General features: G+C 27.5%; 2 protein-coding genes across 4 annotated transcripts in view; both read right to left on the bottom strand.

Annotated features, from left to right (window-relative positions):
- The window catches only part of LOC108693199 (nuclear pore complex protein Nup133), a 5,660-nt gene extending 3,643 nt beyond the window's left edge, over positions 1–2,017 (bottom strand). Inside the window, exons 1-2 of one of the 2 annotated variants that reach the window (XM_018202013.1) lie at positions 1,829–2,017; positions 1,397–1,733 (exon numbers count right to left, since the gene is read on the bottom strand). In XM_018202013.1, the coding sequence (XP_018057502.1) occupies positions 1,397–1,733; positions 1,829–1,923 (432 nt within the window). In that variant the 5' untranslated portion in view covers positions 1,924–2,017. Of the gene's footprint in view, positions 1–1,396; positions 1,749–1,828 lie in introns of both variants that reach the window. The other variant, XM_018202012.1, reaches the window with a different exon arrangement.
- Positions 2,018–7,583: 5,566 nt separating this feature from the next.
- LOC108693214 overlaps positions 7,584–13,949 on the bottom strand; it is a 10,075-nt gene continuing 3,709 nt past the window's right edge. For both annotated transcript variants that reach the window (XM_018202038.1, XM_018202039.1), the window contains exons 4-6: positions 13,594–13,752; positions 11,605–13,521; positions 7,584–8,232 (exon numbers count right to left, since the gene is read on the bottom strand). In XM_018202038.1, the coding sequence (XP_018057527.1) occupies positions 7,888–8,232; positions 11,605–13,521; positions 13,594–13,752 (2,421 nt within the window). In that variant the 3' untranslated portion in view covers positions 7,584–7,887. The remainder of the gene's footprint in view (positions 8,233–11,604; positions 13,522–13,593; positions 13,753–13,949) is intronic.

Genomic DNA, 13,949 nt, shown 5'->3' on the forward strand with positions numbered 1-13,949 from the left:
AACTTTATTTTTATTCAATGTAATATTCAGATTAACTTTATTATTGCTTTTAATTATTAACTTTCATTATTTTTTATTTTCGTTAATTATTATTTTCATTTTTATAATTTTTTTTATTCAATCCAGCAGTGCTAAGTGTTTTTATCTAAAAGATTTTTCTATTTAAATTAAATTTTTTCATTTTATGCTATTATCTCTTCAATTCTTTGGGATAACACTAGAATTGAAATAACTCAATTTCGTAATATATTTTGAAGAAGAATTAAATAACTACTATTACTTCGATTGGAAGAGAAAATATCTTTAAATGGATTGTAATATAATAATTTCTTTTAAGAAAAATTGAAGCTACTTGGGAGGGAAAGAAAGATCCTTCAATAAGAATATAAAGATATTTAGATTTCATTGTATAAAAATTAAAGATAGTATCATGGATTATATTCTTTATTTAATTTACTGTGGATTTAACTTGGCGCCAGTTGTTGCTATCAAATCTTTTATATAAATGATAGCGTCTTTCTTTTATCACAATAATGGTTTCGAATTCAGCTGTTACTTTTATTGTTATTTTAATTCTTTATTACTATGTAACTATTCAATAAATTGCATTATTTTTATATAATTGACTAGAAATACTTTACAAGAAAAATTTTTTATTGCTTAAAAATATTTTATAATAGAAATTTAAATATTGAAAAATGTTTTGCACTTTGTATTTTAGGTTGTATTGTCATAGTCATTGATTGAAAATCTAGTACATATTAATACATATGTGCAATGTAAACTCAAGAGAGTAACCGCTCAGAAAATAGATGTACACCTGGGCTTTGAATTTCACCGGATTTCACGGACTGTCACAAACTTCATCAGAATTTTCCATACTTCGATGGACTTTGCTGAACTTTATTGAACTTCCAAGAAGTCATGAATTCATACCATACTTCATTGGACTTCGCCAGACTTCATTAGATTTCGAACAAATCAACGGACTTCTGACAAGTTGTACACCAGAATTTAAGAGTGGTTACCTTCTCGCATAAACTATAAAGTTTTAGTATTTGCAGAATATTAGACTGCACTGTTAATAATGTCATTAATGTTTAATAAAAATCTAAATTACAATCTGAATTCTTAAAGCAAATCTTAAAAAATAAAAATATTAATATAAAAAATTATAAAAGCTTTATTAAATTTAAAATGATGCTAGAGGTACCGATGGAACGTGCATTTCATATTTTTTATTATTATGTCTGTATATACACAGGATTTGAAAAAATTAAAATTTTTTTAAAAAAAGTAAAAAAATTGACATAATTAGTATAATATACTGAAACAATCTGCTATCTATATTGATAATGAATACATTATAAATAAAATTAGTTTGATCTTTCATTACCTGATGACCAGGCAGCACCCAGACTGCTATACAGTCTGCTTTATGAGCTAGATCGCTTTGAGGCAGCAACAATTCACGACATTGACTCTTAAAGGTTCTTCTCTGTTTGGAATGAATATTAGCTTTACACTGCCATACAAGTAATTTACGGCCATAAACAAGCCAGGCCCAACCTTCTTCAGATATATTAACGCTAACAGTTGTATTCCGATCTACAAATGTGAGTGCTTCTGTAACCAGGACTGGTAATGGAGAACCAAAATTTTCCACTACATGGCTCTGTGTCCTGCATATTACTTGTATGGATTGATTTGTACGTCCAGCTATACTAGTTGTGCTAAAGATGAAATAACTATTGTATAAATGTGACATAAACAAGCTTCCTTATGTAACAAAGTGCATAATTATAATATTATATGCAAAGAAACTTACGAGCTATTTTTCTTTAGCGATTGAATAATCGACAATCGTTTTCTAGGAGAGGCTACTGTTTTTCCCAATGGACTTGTCATGTTTGGACGATCCATTTTCTTAAACCAATATTTCTATATCAAGGAAACCTATAAAAATTATCGCTCTAGGCTAATCTTATTTAGTTATTTCTGCGTTAAGATATTACGGATTGATTATTCTATATAAATTAACGTAAATGAAAAATAAATTCTGATCAATATTGAATTAAATATAATAATTTTTTAATTAGAAATTGACATTTATATAATTATACAGAATATAGTTAAAGAAATCATTCGATGACGTTTTATATGAAATTGTTGACTAAGCTGATTCTCGATAACAATCGAAGAACCAATTAAACACAATTTTACAATTATGGACTTTTAAACTTCTGATTTGATATTTATTTCGATCCGTAACCAAATTATGATTATTAAATAAAGTAAAATCTTAATCTTTTATTAAATATGCGATCTGGAATACGGAATTTTATGATTTTATAAAACATGTATCTCTCTCAGTATATTCGATTTACACTAATTTACATTACTTATTTCGTGGTTTTGAAACATGTGGTCTGTTTCCTGCACTCTGTGCAATTGTTCTTGAATTCTCTTTCTTGTTTTAAACAAATATCAAACGTATATTTATCTCACTTTAAGTTCCAAAAGTGTACACTAGTTCAGCAACAAACTTTAGATTAAGTGGCATAAATTAAGCCGGCAACACACACAAGCTTGTTTTTCTGCTGGATTTAGAATCTTGTCATTGTATTGGCTGCCTGGAGAAAGTATTGTATATAACTTCTACCATGTTAGGCCACAATCTAGATATACCAATTGCGATACTGAGCATCGGCATCTTTGATGTAGAGGGACAAAGTCACGTGACCATTTTGTGACCATTTTGAGAACTGTACACGCGCTCACATTTAAATATTTTAGATAAATTACACTGACTAATACGAGCATTTTTAAATAAAAGACGCATATGTATCATAATAAATTAAATTAAATAATTATTTCATCTTTGTTTATTGCAAACAATAAGGATAAAATTGAGTAATTATTTTAGGCTGTCATTTATGTTTTACCATTCTTACTGAAAAACCATATATTATAGTAAATGAAATTATAAAATAAATGGATACTATTCATTTGTTAAAATATATTATTATTGAAATGTGTGTGTGTGTGTGCGTGCGCGGATACGTGCGTGCGTGTGTATATACATATAAAACAAGGTGTTTGTTTAACAGGTATATTTTTAAAGGAAAATTTTATTTTATTTAATAATCATAATTTGGTTACGGATCGAAATAATATCAAGTCAGAAGTTTGAAAGTAATTAAATAATTGTAAAATTGTGTTTAACTGGTTCTTCGGTTGTTATCGAGAATCAGCTTAGTCAACAATTTCATATAAAATGTCATTCCGAATGATTTCTTCAACTATATTCTGTATAATTATATAAATGTCAATTTCTGATTGAAAAATTATTATATTTAATTCAATATTGATCAGAATTTACTTTTATGTTAATTTATATAGAATAGTCAATCCATAATATCTTAATGCAGGAATAACTAAATAAGATTAGTCTAGAGCGATAATTTTTATTATGTATCACATGTTCATTGATATTGGATACATAAATACGTTTTCTTTATTATCACTGATACTTGTAAGTCGAAACATTTGAAATTTATAGCGTTATACGAATGTAATAAGAGACGAATTTTATTAGTTAACTATATTTGCTCGTTTTTTAAAAAAGCCTTGACATTTTAATTTATAACTTTTATATTTATTAAAAACGCATTTTTTTATATAAAAACGCTTTTCAAATAATCGAAGTAACACAAAATACCCGAAACAAAATGAGGCATTCGATCTGTTCGGTGATCTCACGGAATTAGGTTAGATGACATGCTCACTTGTCCTAAATCCGTGTTAAGCACATGAAACTGCTCCAATCGCTATCTTACCTGTGATCCAAGTGCTCTCTGAGTTAATTTGGAGCATGTGACATGAACAAATCTCGCGCGCTTGCATTTGCTTGCAAACTTTAACGGCTGGGCGAATTTGGTTATTTTCACAAGTTAATAACTAGTTAATCATTGCGACAATTATAAAATAGATAGGTAGAGGATTTTTCTTCTCAATTTAATTCACTCTGTCCTTGTGCGAAAGACTTATTACTATTTCTAAACATCCTGTATATCTATCTCATTTTGGCTGTGTTCGCTTTGGCGTTCACAACACTTTGGGAACATTTATTGGCCGTAACCGTATGCCATAATTTATAAGAATTGACTAATCACAGTCGAGTATTCCCTTCTTATTTGACTGTAAGAAAGAAATATTCAAAGATGATTGATCAATTTTTACAGATTACGGCATATGGTTACGACCAATATAAACAGCTCCCTAAGCTTCATCCTTAGCTGTTTCCAAAATTTACTTACCAGTACTGAAATTTATAATATTAAACTATAGACTATATTTTCTATATTAGAACTATATTTTCAGTATTGATAATAAATTTTAGAACACAGCCCTTGTTGTTTATTAAATGTTAAACAAAGACAATTGATGCTCATAAGCGCTACAAACGCCAAAACGAATGCAGCTTTTAAGTTCAAAATTTTTTGGGGATTTTAAATAACGATCCAGGTTTAAGTTCACTCAGACTGTCAAAGGCTGTCAAAGTCGCTACAAATGCTTTGAAGCATTGGCAATTAGAAGAAAGAATGTTACAAACTGGCCAATTAAAACGCTTCAAAACTTTGCAGCATCAATTTGAAACATACTCTAACTCAGAGAACACATATTAGACCTGTTCTTTTTAGCTGAATTTTTGCACCAGTTTATTTTTCTTACTTTTCTCTCTGAAATTCTTCATTAAAAGAATTGAATCTTTCTTTTCTCTTTATTTATTCTATATCTTTTTAACTAATTAATAAATCGCAATAAAATTTTTTTGAATATTTAAAATATATATAATACTTATAAAAGAAAAATTTTTTAATCATTTTTAAAATTTTAATTTTTAACAATAAAAATATTAACAAATAAAATAAATTACAAAAATATGTTATTAAACAAAAATATAATCTTATTCAAACAATTTTCATATGTATAATATTTTCATATGTAATTTATTTGAAGTGTAAATATTAAACATAATTCCAAATTTAATTTTCTTTGCAGAGAATGTATACGTCTAATACATCTTAATTTGATTTAAATGAATTTATTCTTTCATTACAGTATTATTAAACAGAATTTTCAGCCTTTTAAATCTACTTTTAAGTAAAACGCTTATAAAATAATAGATTAATATCACATTGTCTTAGCACAAATCTTACATTTAAATTCTTACAATATATAAAAAAATAATTTCATGAATTACATTACGATATAAAAAATAAAAATAAAATTGCAAAATGATTTGAAAAAGGAGAATTTGTTTTAGCAACTATGCATGTTCATGATTCAAGTTCATAAAATTCATAGTGACTTCCAATCCAGTAACCATATATTCAGCTATCCCAATAATAGAAGATTGATAAAATTTTGATTGAAAATTTCGATAATCCTGTGGACAAAAATCAAATTTCTAATCTAATCGTAGTTTTTAAACATTTATAGAATTATTTGAATGAAGAATTTTTTGAATGAAATTCTCCATTCTTTTATTGCATATTTCGTAGCTTATCTCGAAAGAATTTCAAAACATATAATAAAATATTTTTTTCATTAAGTACTTTTCAAATTATAAAACTGAAAATTATAGTATCGCCGATATTAGAGCATTACCTAAAGTGTCCGATCAACGGCTAAACATTTTGAATATTGCTCAGAGTCATGACTTTGATAACATTTGTCAAAATCAAGATCAATGGAGAGTGGTTCTCTAATTCTTTTTAAATAAAAATGAAAATTAAAAAACCCATCTTTTGAAAGTGCCTAATGAAAAAATATTTTATTATATTGTAGTGTTTTGAAAAATTTTCAAAACTAAGTTAAGTTACAAGAATATGCAATAAAAAAATGGGGAGTCCCATTAAAAAAATTCTATGTGATCTTACTTTGACCTTGACAACGCCAAGGTCAAACCAATGACATCACCTCATATCCTCTTTGAAGATACAAAGCTTTTGTATGAAACATTTTTTTTAATGCTTTGTTTCCAAAATGACAATTAATGACGTTTTGTTTTGAACACCTGATATATAGATAGAATTTCCAGAATTTAAATGGCCAAACTTCTAGAACATATAGAGGAAAAAGGTCTTCTAAAGATTTTTTTCTTAATTCAAGATAAAAATTCGGGATAAATATATATGAATACTGGCCTAATCGTAAAATATATTTGGAATTCAATTTTCGTGAGGTTTAATTTAATTTGCAACCGATTACACAGAAGCCATTTTCATCATAAAATTTGCTTGTTGAATAGCTTAAATTGTGAAAAAATTGTTCAATTTGACAATCCTGATCTATCAATTGCCACACATAAACACATGTTATATTGTTGTGTACAGACTTACAGATGTATTTCTTTTTGTGTGTGATTTCCAATCGCCGAATATTAATCAATTGTTTATGATTATTAGTAATTAACCACAAATAGCATACAGCATCTACAAAGTATTAAAAGAAAGCACTAAAAAGTGTATATAAACGCTTTTTTTAGCGCTTTGCAGACATTTCTGTGCTATTTGAGAATTGATTAATAAATTCCTCGTTTTATCGAATAAATATGTGTGTATTGAGACATGACACAATAAAAAGAAGAATCTCTCATCATGGAAACTATGACTTTGAATATATGAAGTGAATTGCAGTAAACAGTTGTCGAATACTATTACATTGTATCTAAAATTATTTGTTTTTTTTTTTCAAGAAGTTAAAGCAAAATGAAATCATTGAATATCTACATAATAATTTAGTAATACATTTTATTACAATTTAGTAATACTACATAGTAATAATAATTTTTGTAATTAAAATAATAATAACCTTTTAAAGTGTATTTGGCTTATGTTTTTTTTTTATATTTATAACTCTTTGAATATTAAGAAATGCAATCGCATGTTTCTTATAAAATTTCTCATAAATAAAAAATACTACGCGCTAATAAAATCATTAAAAGAAATTTTTGTGAAAATGAGAAATTAGATTAATTATTACGCGTGATAAGAATTATAACCTCTTAACATACAATAACACATAATAAACGCTCTCAAAATTAGAGCCAATTCCAGCTTCAAATAAATATAACTATTAGGAAAAAGTTCGTGGCGTTTTTTAAATGCCATCTAACGGGAAAAACGCCACGAACTTTTTCCCACACTTAATATGTGTTAATGTATCTATTAAATAAACAAAAGAGTAAAGGAGTAAGTGCATAAAAGAGTGAACTGAAATTCATTGAAAGAATGGAATAACCTAGCCTTAGACACACTAAAACACTTGTATGATTTGTGTGTCAACAGTAGCTTTATAATGTTTATCATATGTTTATTATTTGTCTAATTTCTCTCTTTTGACCAAATTTGTCTAATTTTATCACAGTAATTAAAAAACAAATCGATACTCGAAGGATTCAATACTTTCAATTTCATCATTTTAATTTATAACTTAATAAAATTAGCATATTTAAAGTAACAGAGAGAAATAAGAAAAGAGGACCGAATTTGTTCTTATAAACGTGTGAACGTGTCCAATCAGTCAACATCCCCCGTGTAAGCACTTATGTTCAATTGTGAGATGTGCTGTTCCTGCTTCGTTTTCTCTACGCCCATGATACGCTAAATATTTCTTCTTATAATTTCAAAACTAAACTTCGGATGAAATTTTCGGATAAAATTTGTAAAGAAAAAATCTTACAATTAAGTCAGGAATACGTCTTTTCAAGGATAGGTTGTTTTTCTGGATTGTTTTGGATCATCCCGTATATATCCACTATCTTCTTTCCATTCCAAACAAAACATACCGTCTTTTATATTTATTTCATAGATCCATGTCTCATAGTATTGCTAATGCAATAGGATCGTCCTCATCGATCTGGTAATCCAAAAAATCCATTCGAATTTGCTGATGCTTCTGCTTATGTGCTTTTAGTGAACTGGGCTGTGTAAAAGTTCTTTGACAAATGTCGCATACATATGGTCGCTCGCCTGAATGCGTACGCTCATGACGAATAATATGGCTCTGATGATGAAATCTTTTGCCGCAAATACGACATTCATACGGACGTTCGTTCGTGTGCGTTCTACTGTGAGTCTTCAGGTCGAATCTTTTAAAGAAAGACTTGCCGCAGTGCAGACAAACATGATTCCGCTGCTTTAAATGATCCCTTTTTACATGCTCCTATATGAGACATGTATTATATTTGTAATATATACATAAAAGAATGATCCATCTTATATATCAATCTTAAAAATTATATAAAAACAATACATTTAAATAAAAGTATAAATTAAAAGTGAAAACTAAATAATTTTTATTTAAATAAAAATTTCAAATAAAAATTATTTAGTTTTCGAAGGAGATATTTTAAAATCAATATAATTTGTTTCAGATAGAAGTATTTCCGAAATTTCAAGATCCTTATCTCATAGAATTGTGTGCTTGTTTCTTCTTTCTAAATCAATTCTGTTCATTATTCTGCATGTAAAAAAATAATGATCTTTACAAACTGAATCGTGTGTTTACAAAATATATTTTATATTTTAAATACATTACATTTTAAAATATAAAATATCCTGTGAAACACGTTTTTGAAGATTTTATCTTAACATCTTAATGAAAAACATTCGGAAGATTGTGGCTGGGTCACTTTTATGATTAAAAAATAAAAAATATTGGAGGAAGAATATTGCATAAACTGTTGAAAATTTGTGCCCACAGACTTGTCATCTTCGAACACTTCTTTCTCGTTCCAATAATGAGTGCATTCAATAATACAACCGCTCACTGAGCGCTCAGTGAGCTCTTACATCCAATTGGCACATTCCATTAGAACTAAAAATATAGACCAAATGATATAGACCAGATGCAAGAGCTCACTGAGTGCTCAGTGAGTGATCGTACTGAATGTACCAAATGGCTGCATTCAGTGGACTCAACAATTAAGTGAGCGCTTGCTGTTATTGATATATTCTTTTAGATCAATCAGCATCTGGAAGAATACATCAATAACAGTGAGCGCTCATTCAATTGTTGAGTCCACTGAACGCAGCTAATGATAGCATTATTAACGACCTTTTTTTCAGTAATAGTTTTATTTTATCCATACTTGCATCTTATCCTTATTTTCATTACCAATATTTACACATTTCATGTTTAATGAGAAAGTATTTCTTATTAATATACTTAATACGTCACTTAGGCCGGTATTCATAGTCTTATTTCAAGACCGTCTTAAGTAATGTCTTAACGCAGCCTTCTAATTGGTTCGTGACTTCTTAAGATCGTACTTAAGATGATCTTGAATATAAGATCTGACTATGAATACCTGCCTTAGATGTGAAGTAAAAGATGTTAAACTAATACATATATGTCTTAAACAAATTTATCTCAGAAATATGATTGCGCGCTGATTATTTTCGAACTTTTAACTAATCTGAAATATTAATAATTCTCCCAAATTTGATTAGAAGTATTTTTCAGTGACCCAACCACAATCCTCTGAATGTTTTCCGAGCATTAAGATGTTAAGATAAAATCTTCAAAAACGTTTTTCACAGAATATTTTATATTTTGAAATGTAATATATTTAAAATATAAAATATATTTTGTAAACACACGATTCAGTTTGTAAAGATCTTACGTTTATTTTTTACATGCAGAATAAAATCTATAAAGAACTTACTGCAAAAAATATGATCTCAGCTGGAATATATTTCTCAAAATAAATTGATGTAAAATACAATCAATTTATGATGTAAAATAACCCAAGTGTCCTTAAAAAGACGCATTCCTAATTCAATTCTAAGACGATTTTTTTCTTTATGAAAATTTCGTCTGGAGTTTTCAAATTATAAGGAAAAATACTTAGCATATAGCGAACTGCGTAGAGGAGACGAGCAGGAGCGACGCATTTTACGATTGAACGCGAGCGCTAATAACGCGTATAAGGACACATATTGATCGGATGTGTTTACACATTTATAAGAACATGTTCGTTTCCAAATTGATGTTCAAAGATATGACAATTGCGCTCAATAAAAATTGTAACACCTATTGATATATAAGAAATGCTCTTAAAATTATGCTCTTATGATTAGACGTACTGAAATACTTGTGTGTCAATCATAGATCTATAATGTTTATCACACGTATTATTGTCTAATCTCTTTCTTTTATAAAATTTTCCTAAACAACTTTATCAAAATAATTAAAAAACATATCGATATTCAAAAACTTCAATATTTATTTTAATTTAATCATTTCAATTTATAAGTTAACTAAATTAACGTATTTGAAAAGTATGAAGGACAGAAAGATAGAGGCGATATATTTATTTTGAGAAATATATTCTGGCTGAGATAATTTGCAATAAGTTTTTTACAGATTTTTCTAGTAAATGAAAAGGGATTAAAATGGAAATTTTCCGAATGCATATTTTAAATAGCGAAAACTTTTTTATTCAATTGAATTCAGTCCAAATTTGATTGGATTCAATTAATTCAATTAAATTCAGATGCTAATGCCAATGGATCACAACGCGTCGATAACCCTCAAACCTCTAAAGAAAACACTCATGAAAGTCTTAAAAGCATTATTAATTAGATTCAACTATTAATTGGATGCAACTAGATTGAAAAATTGCATTTCCTATTCAGAATTTCGAATTAAGCAGTATGCACGATGCACAGAAAAAGTTGATATTATTTTTAAATTGAAGGCATAGAAATGCGCTTCATGCAATTCCTACACTGAGAAAAAAATATAGTTAATTTTAATAAATATTTAGTTCAATACTGCCAACTAAACATTTACTTACAATAAATATTTGTTCAATAAAAAAAATAATTGTTAAATTCAAATCAAATTAATATTTCTTGTATCAAATAAATATATCTTTATATTTAATAAATATTTAATTGGTAGTATTCAACTAAATATTTATTAAAATTTACTAATTTTTTTTCAGTGTATAAATGATTAAAAAATGCATTCTAGAAAAGGATTCATACAATTTTAACGTTTGCGAATGCGTATTTCTGAAAGTCTGAATCTATTTCAATCCATTCTCAATTACAGGATAATTAGATATCGACTTGATTATATACAGATTTGATTGTGCATAAATCCAATTGCGTACGAAATCAATCGCGTACAAAATTGGACGTGATAATATATGAGATGAAAATCTATATTATTTCGAATAAATGTTTAACTCATGTAAAATATGCCATTATGAACCTTACTTTGCATCGGATAATGTGGGGTGGATCTTACTAAGCCCATGTATAAGTTTGAGTTACACGGGAAATTACAACTTATGTGAAATTATATGTATAATTATGTATCTTGTTTTACTATAGAATCGAGCAATATGAAGTCTATTTTGCTAACTCCATATAGCATCTATGTACAATCGGGTCTGTATCTGATTACAATATTATGTCTATATATCATCAGTATTAATAATGATTGTAATCCATAAGTAATGAACAAAATTCTTAACTGTAATAACATAAGACCAATGTAATTTAAATAAATTGGTAGACTTACGTTTACTTGTGATAAGGTGCTATAGACTTTCGGACAAATCTCACAAACAAACTTTTGCGGACCATCTGAGGTATGATTATTTGCGATATGTTTGTTCAAAGTAGATTTCCAAGCGAAGGACACTCCACAATCTTTACAATGAAATTTTTGCTGATCGGTAAAATGTATTCCAATGTGTTGTTTATAATTATATGTTGTTGAAAATGCCTTTTTGCATACTAAGCATTGGAACTTTCTTGAAATTATTTTTGATTTTTTCAATTCTTCTGATGTTCTAATATTTTTAGTACTTGCACTTTTAGTAGTAGTTACATCTGTAAGCATATGGTTGCTACTGTCTGTATATTCTTTAATATTCTTTATGCCTCGGTTATTATTCATATTTTCTTCTTGTATCAAGGATAATGGAGTATCAAGAATATTATTCTCGACACATGCGAAGAAATCTGATTTACTTTTAGGACAATCAATTCTTTTATTACTATTTTGCAAAATGTTTGAACAGTCTTTAAAATTATTAGCTTGTATAAAATCTTGATTTGCTTCTTGCTCAGCCTGAGAATCTTGCAATAGTTCTAACAGCTGTTCACCATCATTTTGAATCAAACGTACCATCGAAAGTTCTTTGTATCCTGAGGATTCTATGCCAATATCAGCAACCTCCACAAATTCCAAAAATTTTTCATTACAATTTTCATAATTTAGTCTTTCAAATGCTTCAAGATTAATTTCGATGTATTTATCAAAATCTACATGTGTTTCGTTTTCCAGTAATTCCAAGTTCCCAGAATTATGGATTTGATTTTTCTTTTGCATATTACTTACACATTCATTTTCTTTTGAATTTTGTTTGAAATATTCAGATACCTCATGGCTTAAAATAGCATAATTTTTTTCCTCTCTATAAAAATCAAATTGTGTACAATTAAATTCGTTATTTATATCAACAAGATCATCTAGAGCTTGTTGATGCTCTATTTGATCGATCTTCTCATTTCCTTTTAGATTTGAATTGATTTTTTGACTATCTCTACAAATATTTGAAGGATATCCTATTGTAACTTCCGCATCTTTTGTGCACGAAGCATCCTGCATTTTTTCTACCAAGTTGCTTATTATAAATTCATAAAATTGCTCACCAGTCTCGGTTTGTACTAAATGCAACATTGGTTCTTCATTGTTTAATATGGTATTATTGGCATTATTAATATTTTCTAAATTTTCCTCATTGCATGACAAACCTTCCTGATTCTGCATAGAGGATTTGGAAGTATATATTATTTCATTAGCAACATTGTTTTCAGAATGATAGGACTTCATGGAATGATTAAGACTGGTTAAGCTGATATTATTACAGTATCTAGGCTCATCAAATTTTAACATTTCTGAATTAGAGAGTTCTATATATAATTGATTGTCATCATCACTTAATGGTTTATTATATTTTTTATTTTCACTAATAATTCCTTTGTTTATTTGTTTGTGCAGAAATTTTTGGTCTGTCAAAACTTCATTGGAATTATAAATAGGAAAATTTGTTTCTATATTTAATGAATTTTTTATATTATTTACAGAAGATTCTTTATAAGTTCCTCGGGATATACATATATCTGAATCACTTGATCTTACAATATATTCATTATTTTGAATTTCTGATTCAGTATTAGATTCTCTACCTTGAGATAGTATGGTAAAATTGTTCTTATCTAATTGTTGTAAATAAGTTATACTATCTTTAAATGGTATTTGTTCATAATTATAATTATAATTATAATTATTAACTATATCTTGAGAAGAATTTGAAATAGTATTATTCATCGATAAGTTAGTAGATCCAAGTCTTTCCTCAATCTTGACAAAATGATCTTGCAATAATCGATTTGTACTCTCATTTTCGGCTAAATTACTTTCACCAAACTTTTCATACATTTTATATTAGATATTTATATTTATATTATAATGACTAAATCTAAAAGATCAGGTATTTACCTGCTTAGACGTGACATAAATAATAGTCTCGAATAAACGTGCTTTGCTGCCCATATCAATGTTGTGTTTTGCATCCAAATCTCTAGTAATATTCTGGCTAATATATTTTGGCTTCATATAAGTTTCATGAATTCTATTTTTTATATTATTATCTATTGTCTGAAAAATCCACAATAATAATACATAAGTAATATATAAACATTTGATTATTTAATGAAAAAAATTATAAATTTACAGTTTTTTAAAAATATATAAATTTAATCATTATTTCTTGTAATTATGCTGACAATACAATTGTTCTCGCAATAATACTTTTTATATTTTGCAAAAAAAAAATACTTTTGAAGACACAGTCA

This window comes from Atta colombica, unplaced genomic scaffold (genome assembly GCF_001594045.1).
Source record: "Atta colombica isolate Treedump-2 unplaced genomic scaffold, Acol1.0 scaffold89, whole genome shotgun sequence".
Lineage (NCBI taxonomy): Eukaryota > Metazoa > Arthropoda > Insecta > Hymenoptera > Formicidae > Atta > Atta colombica.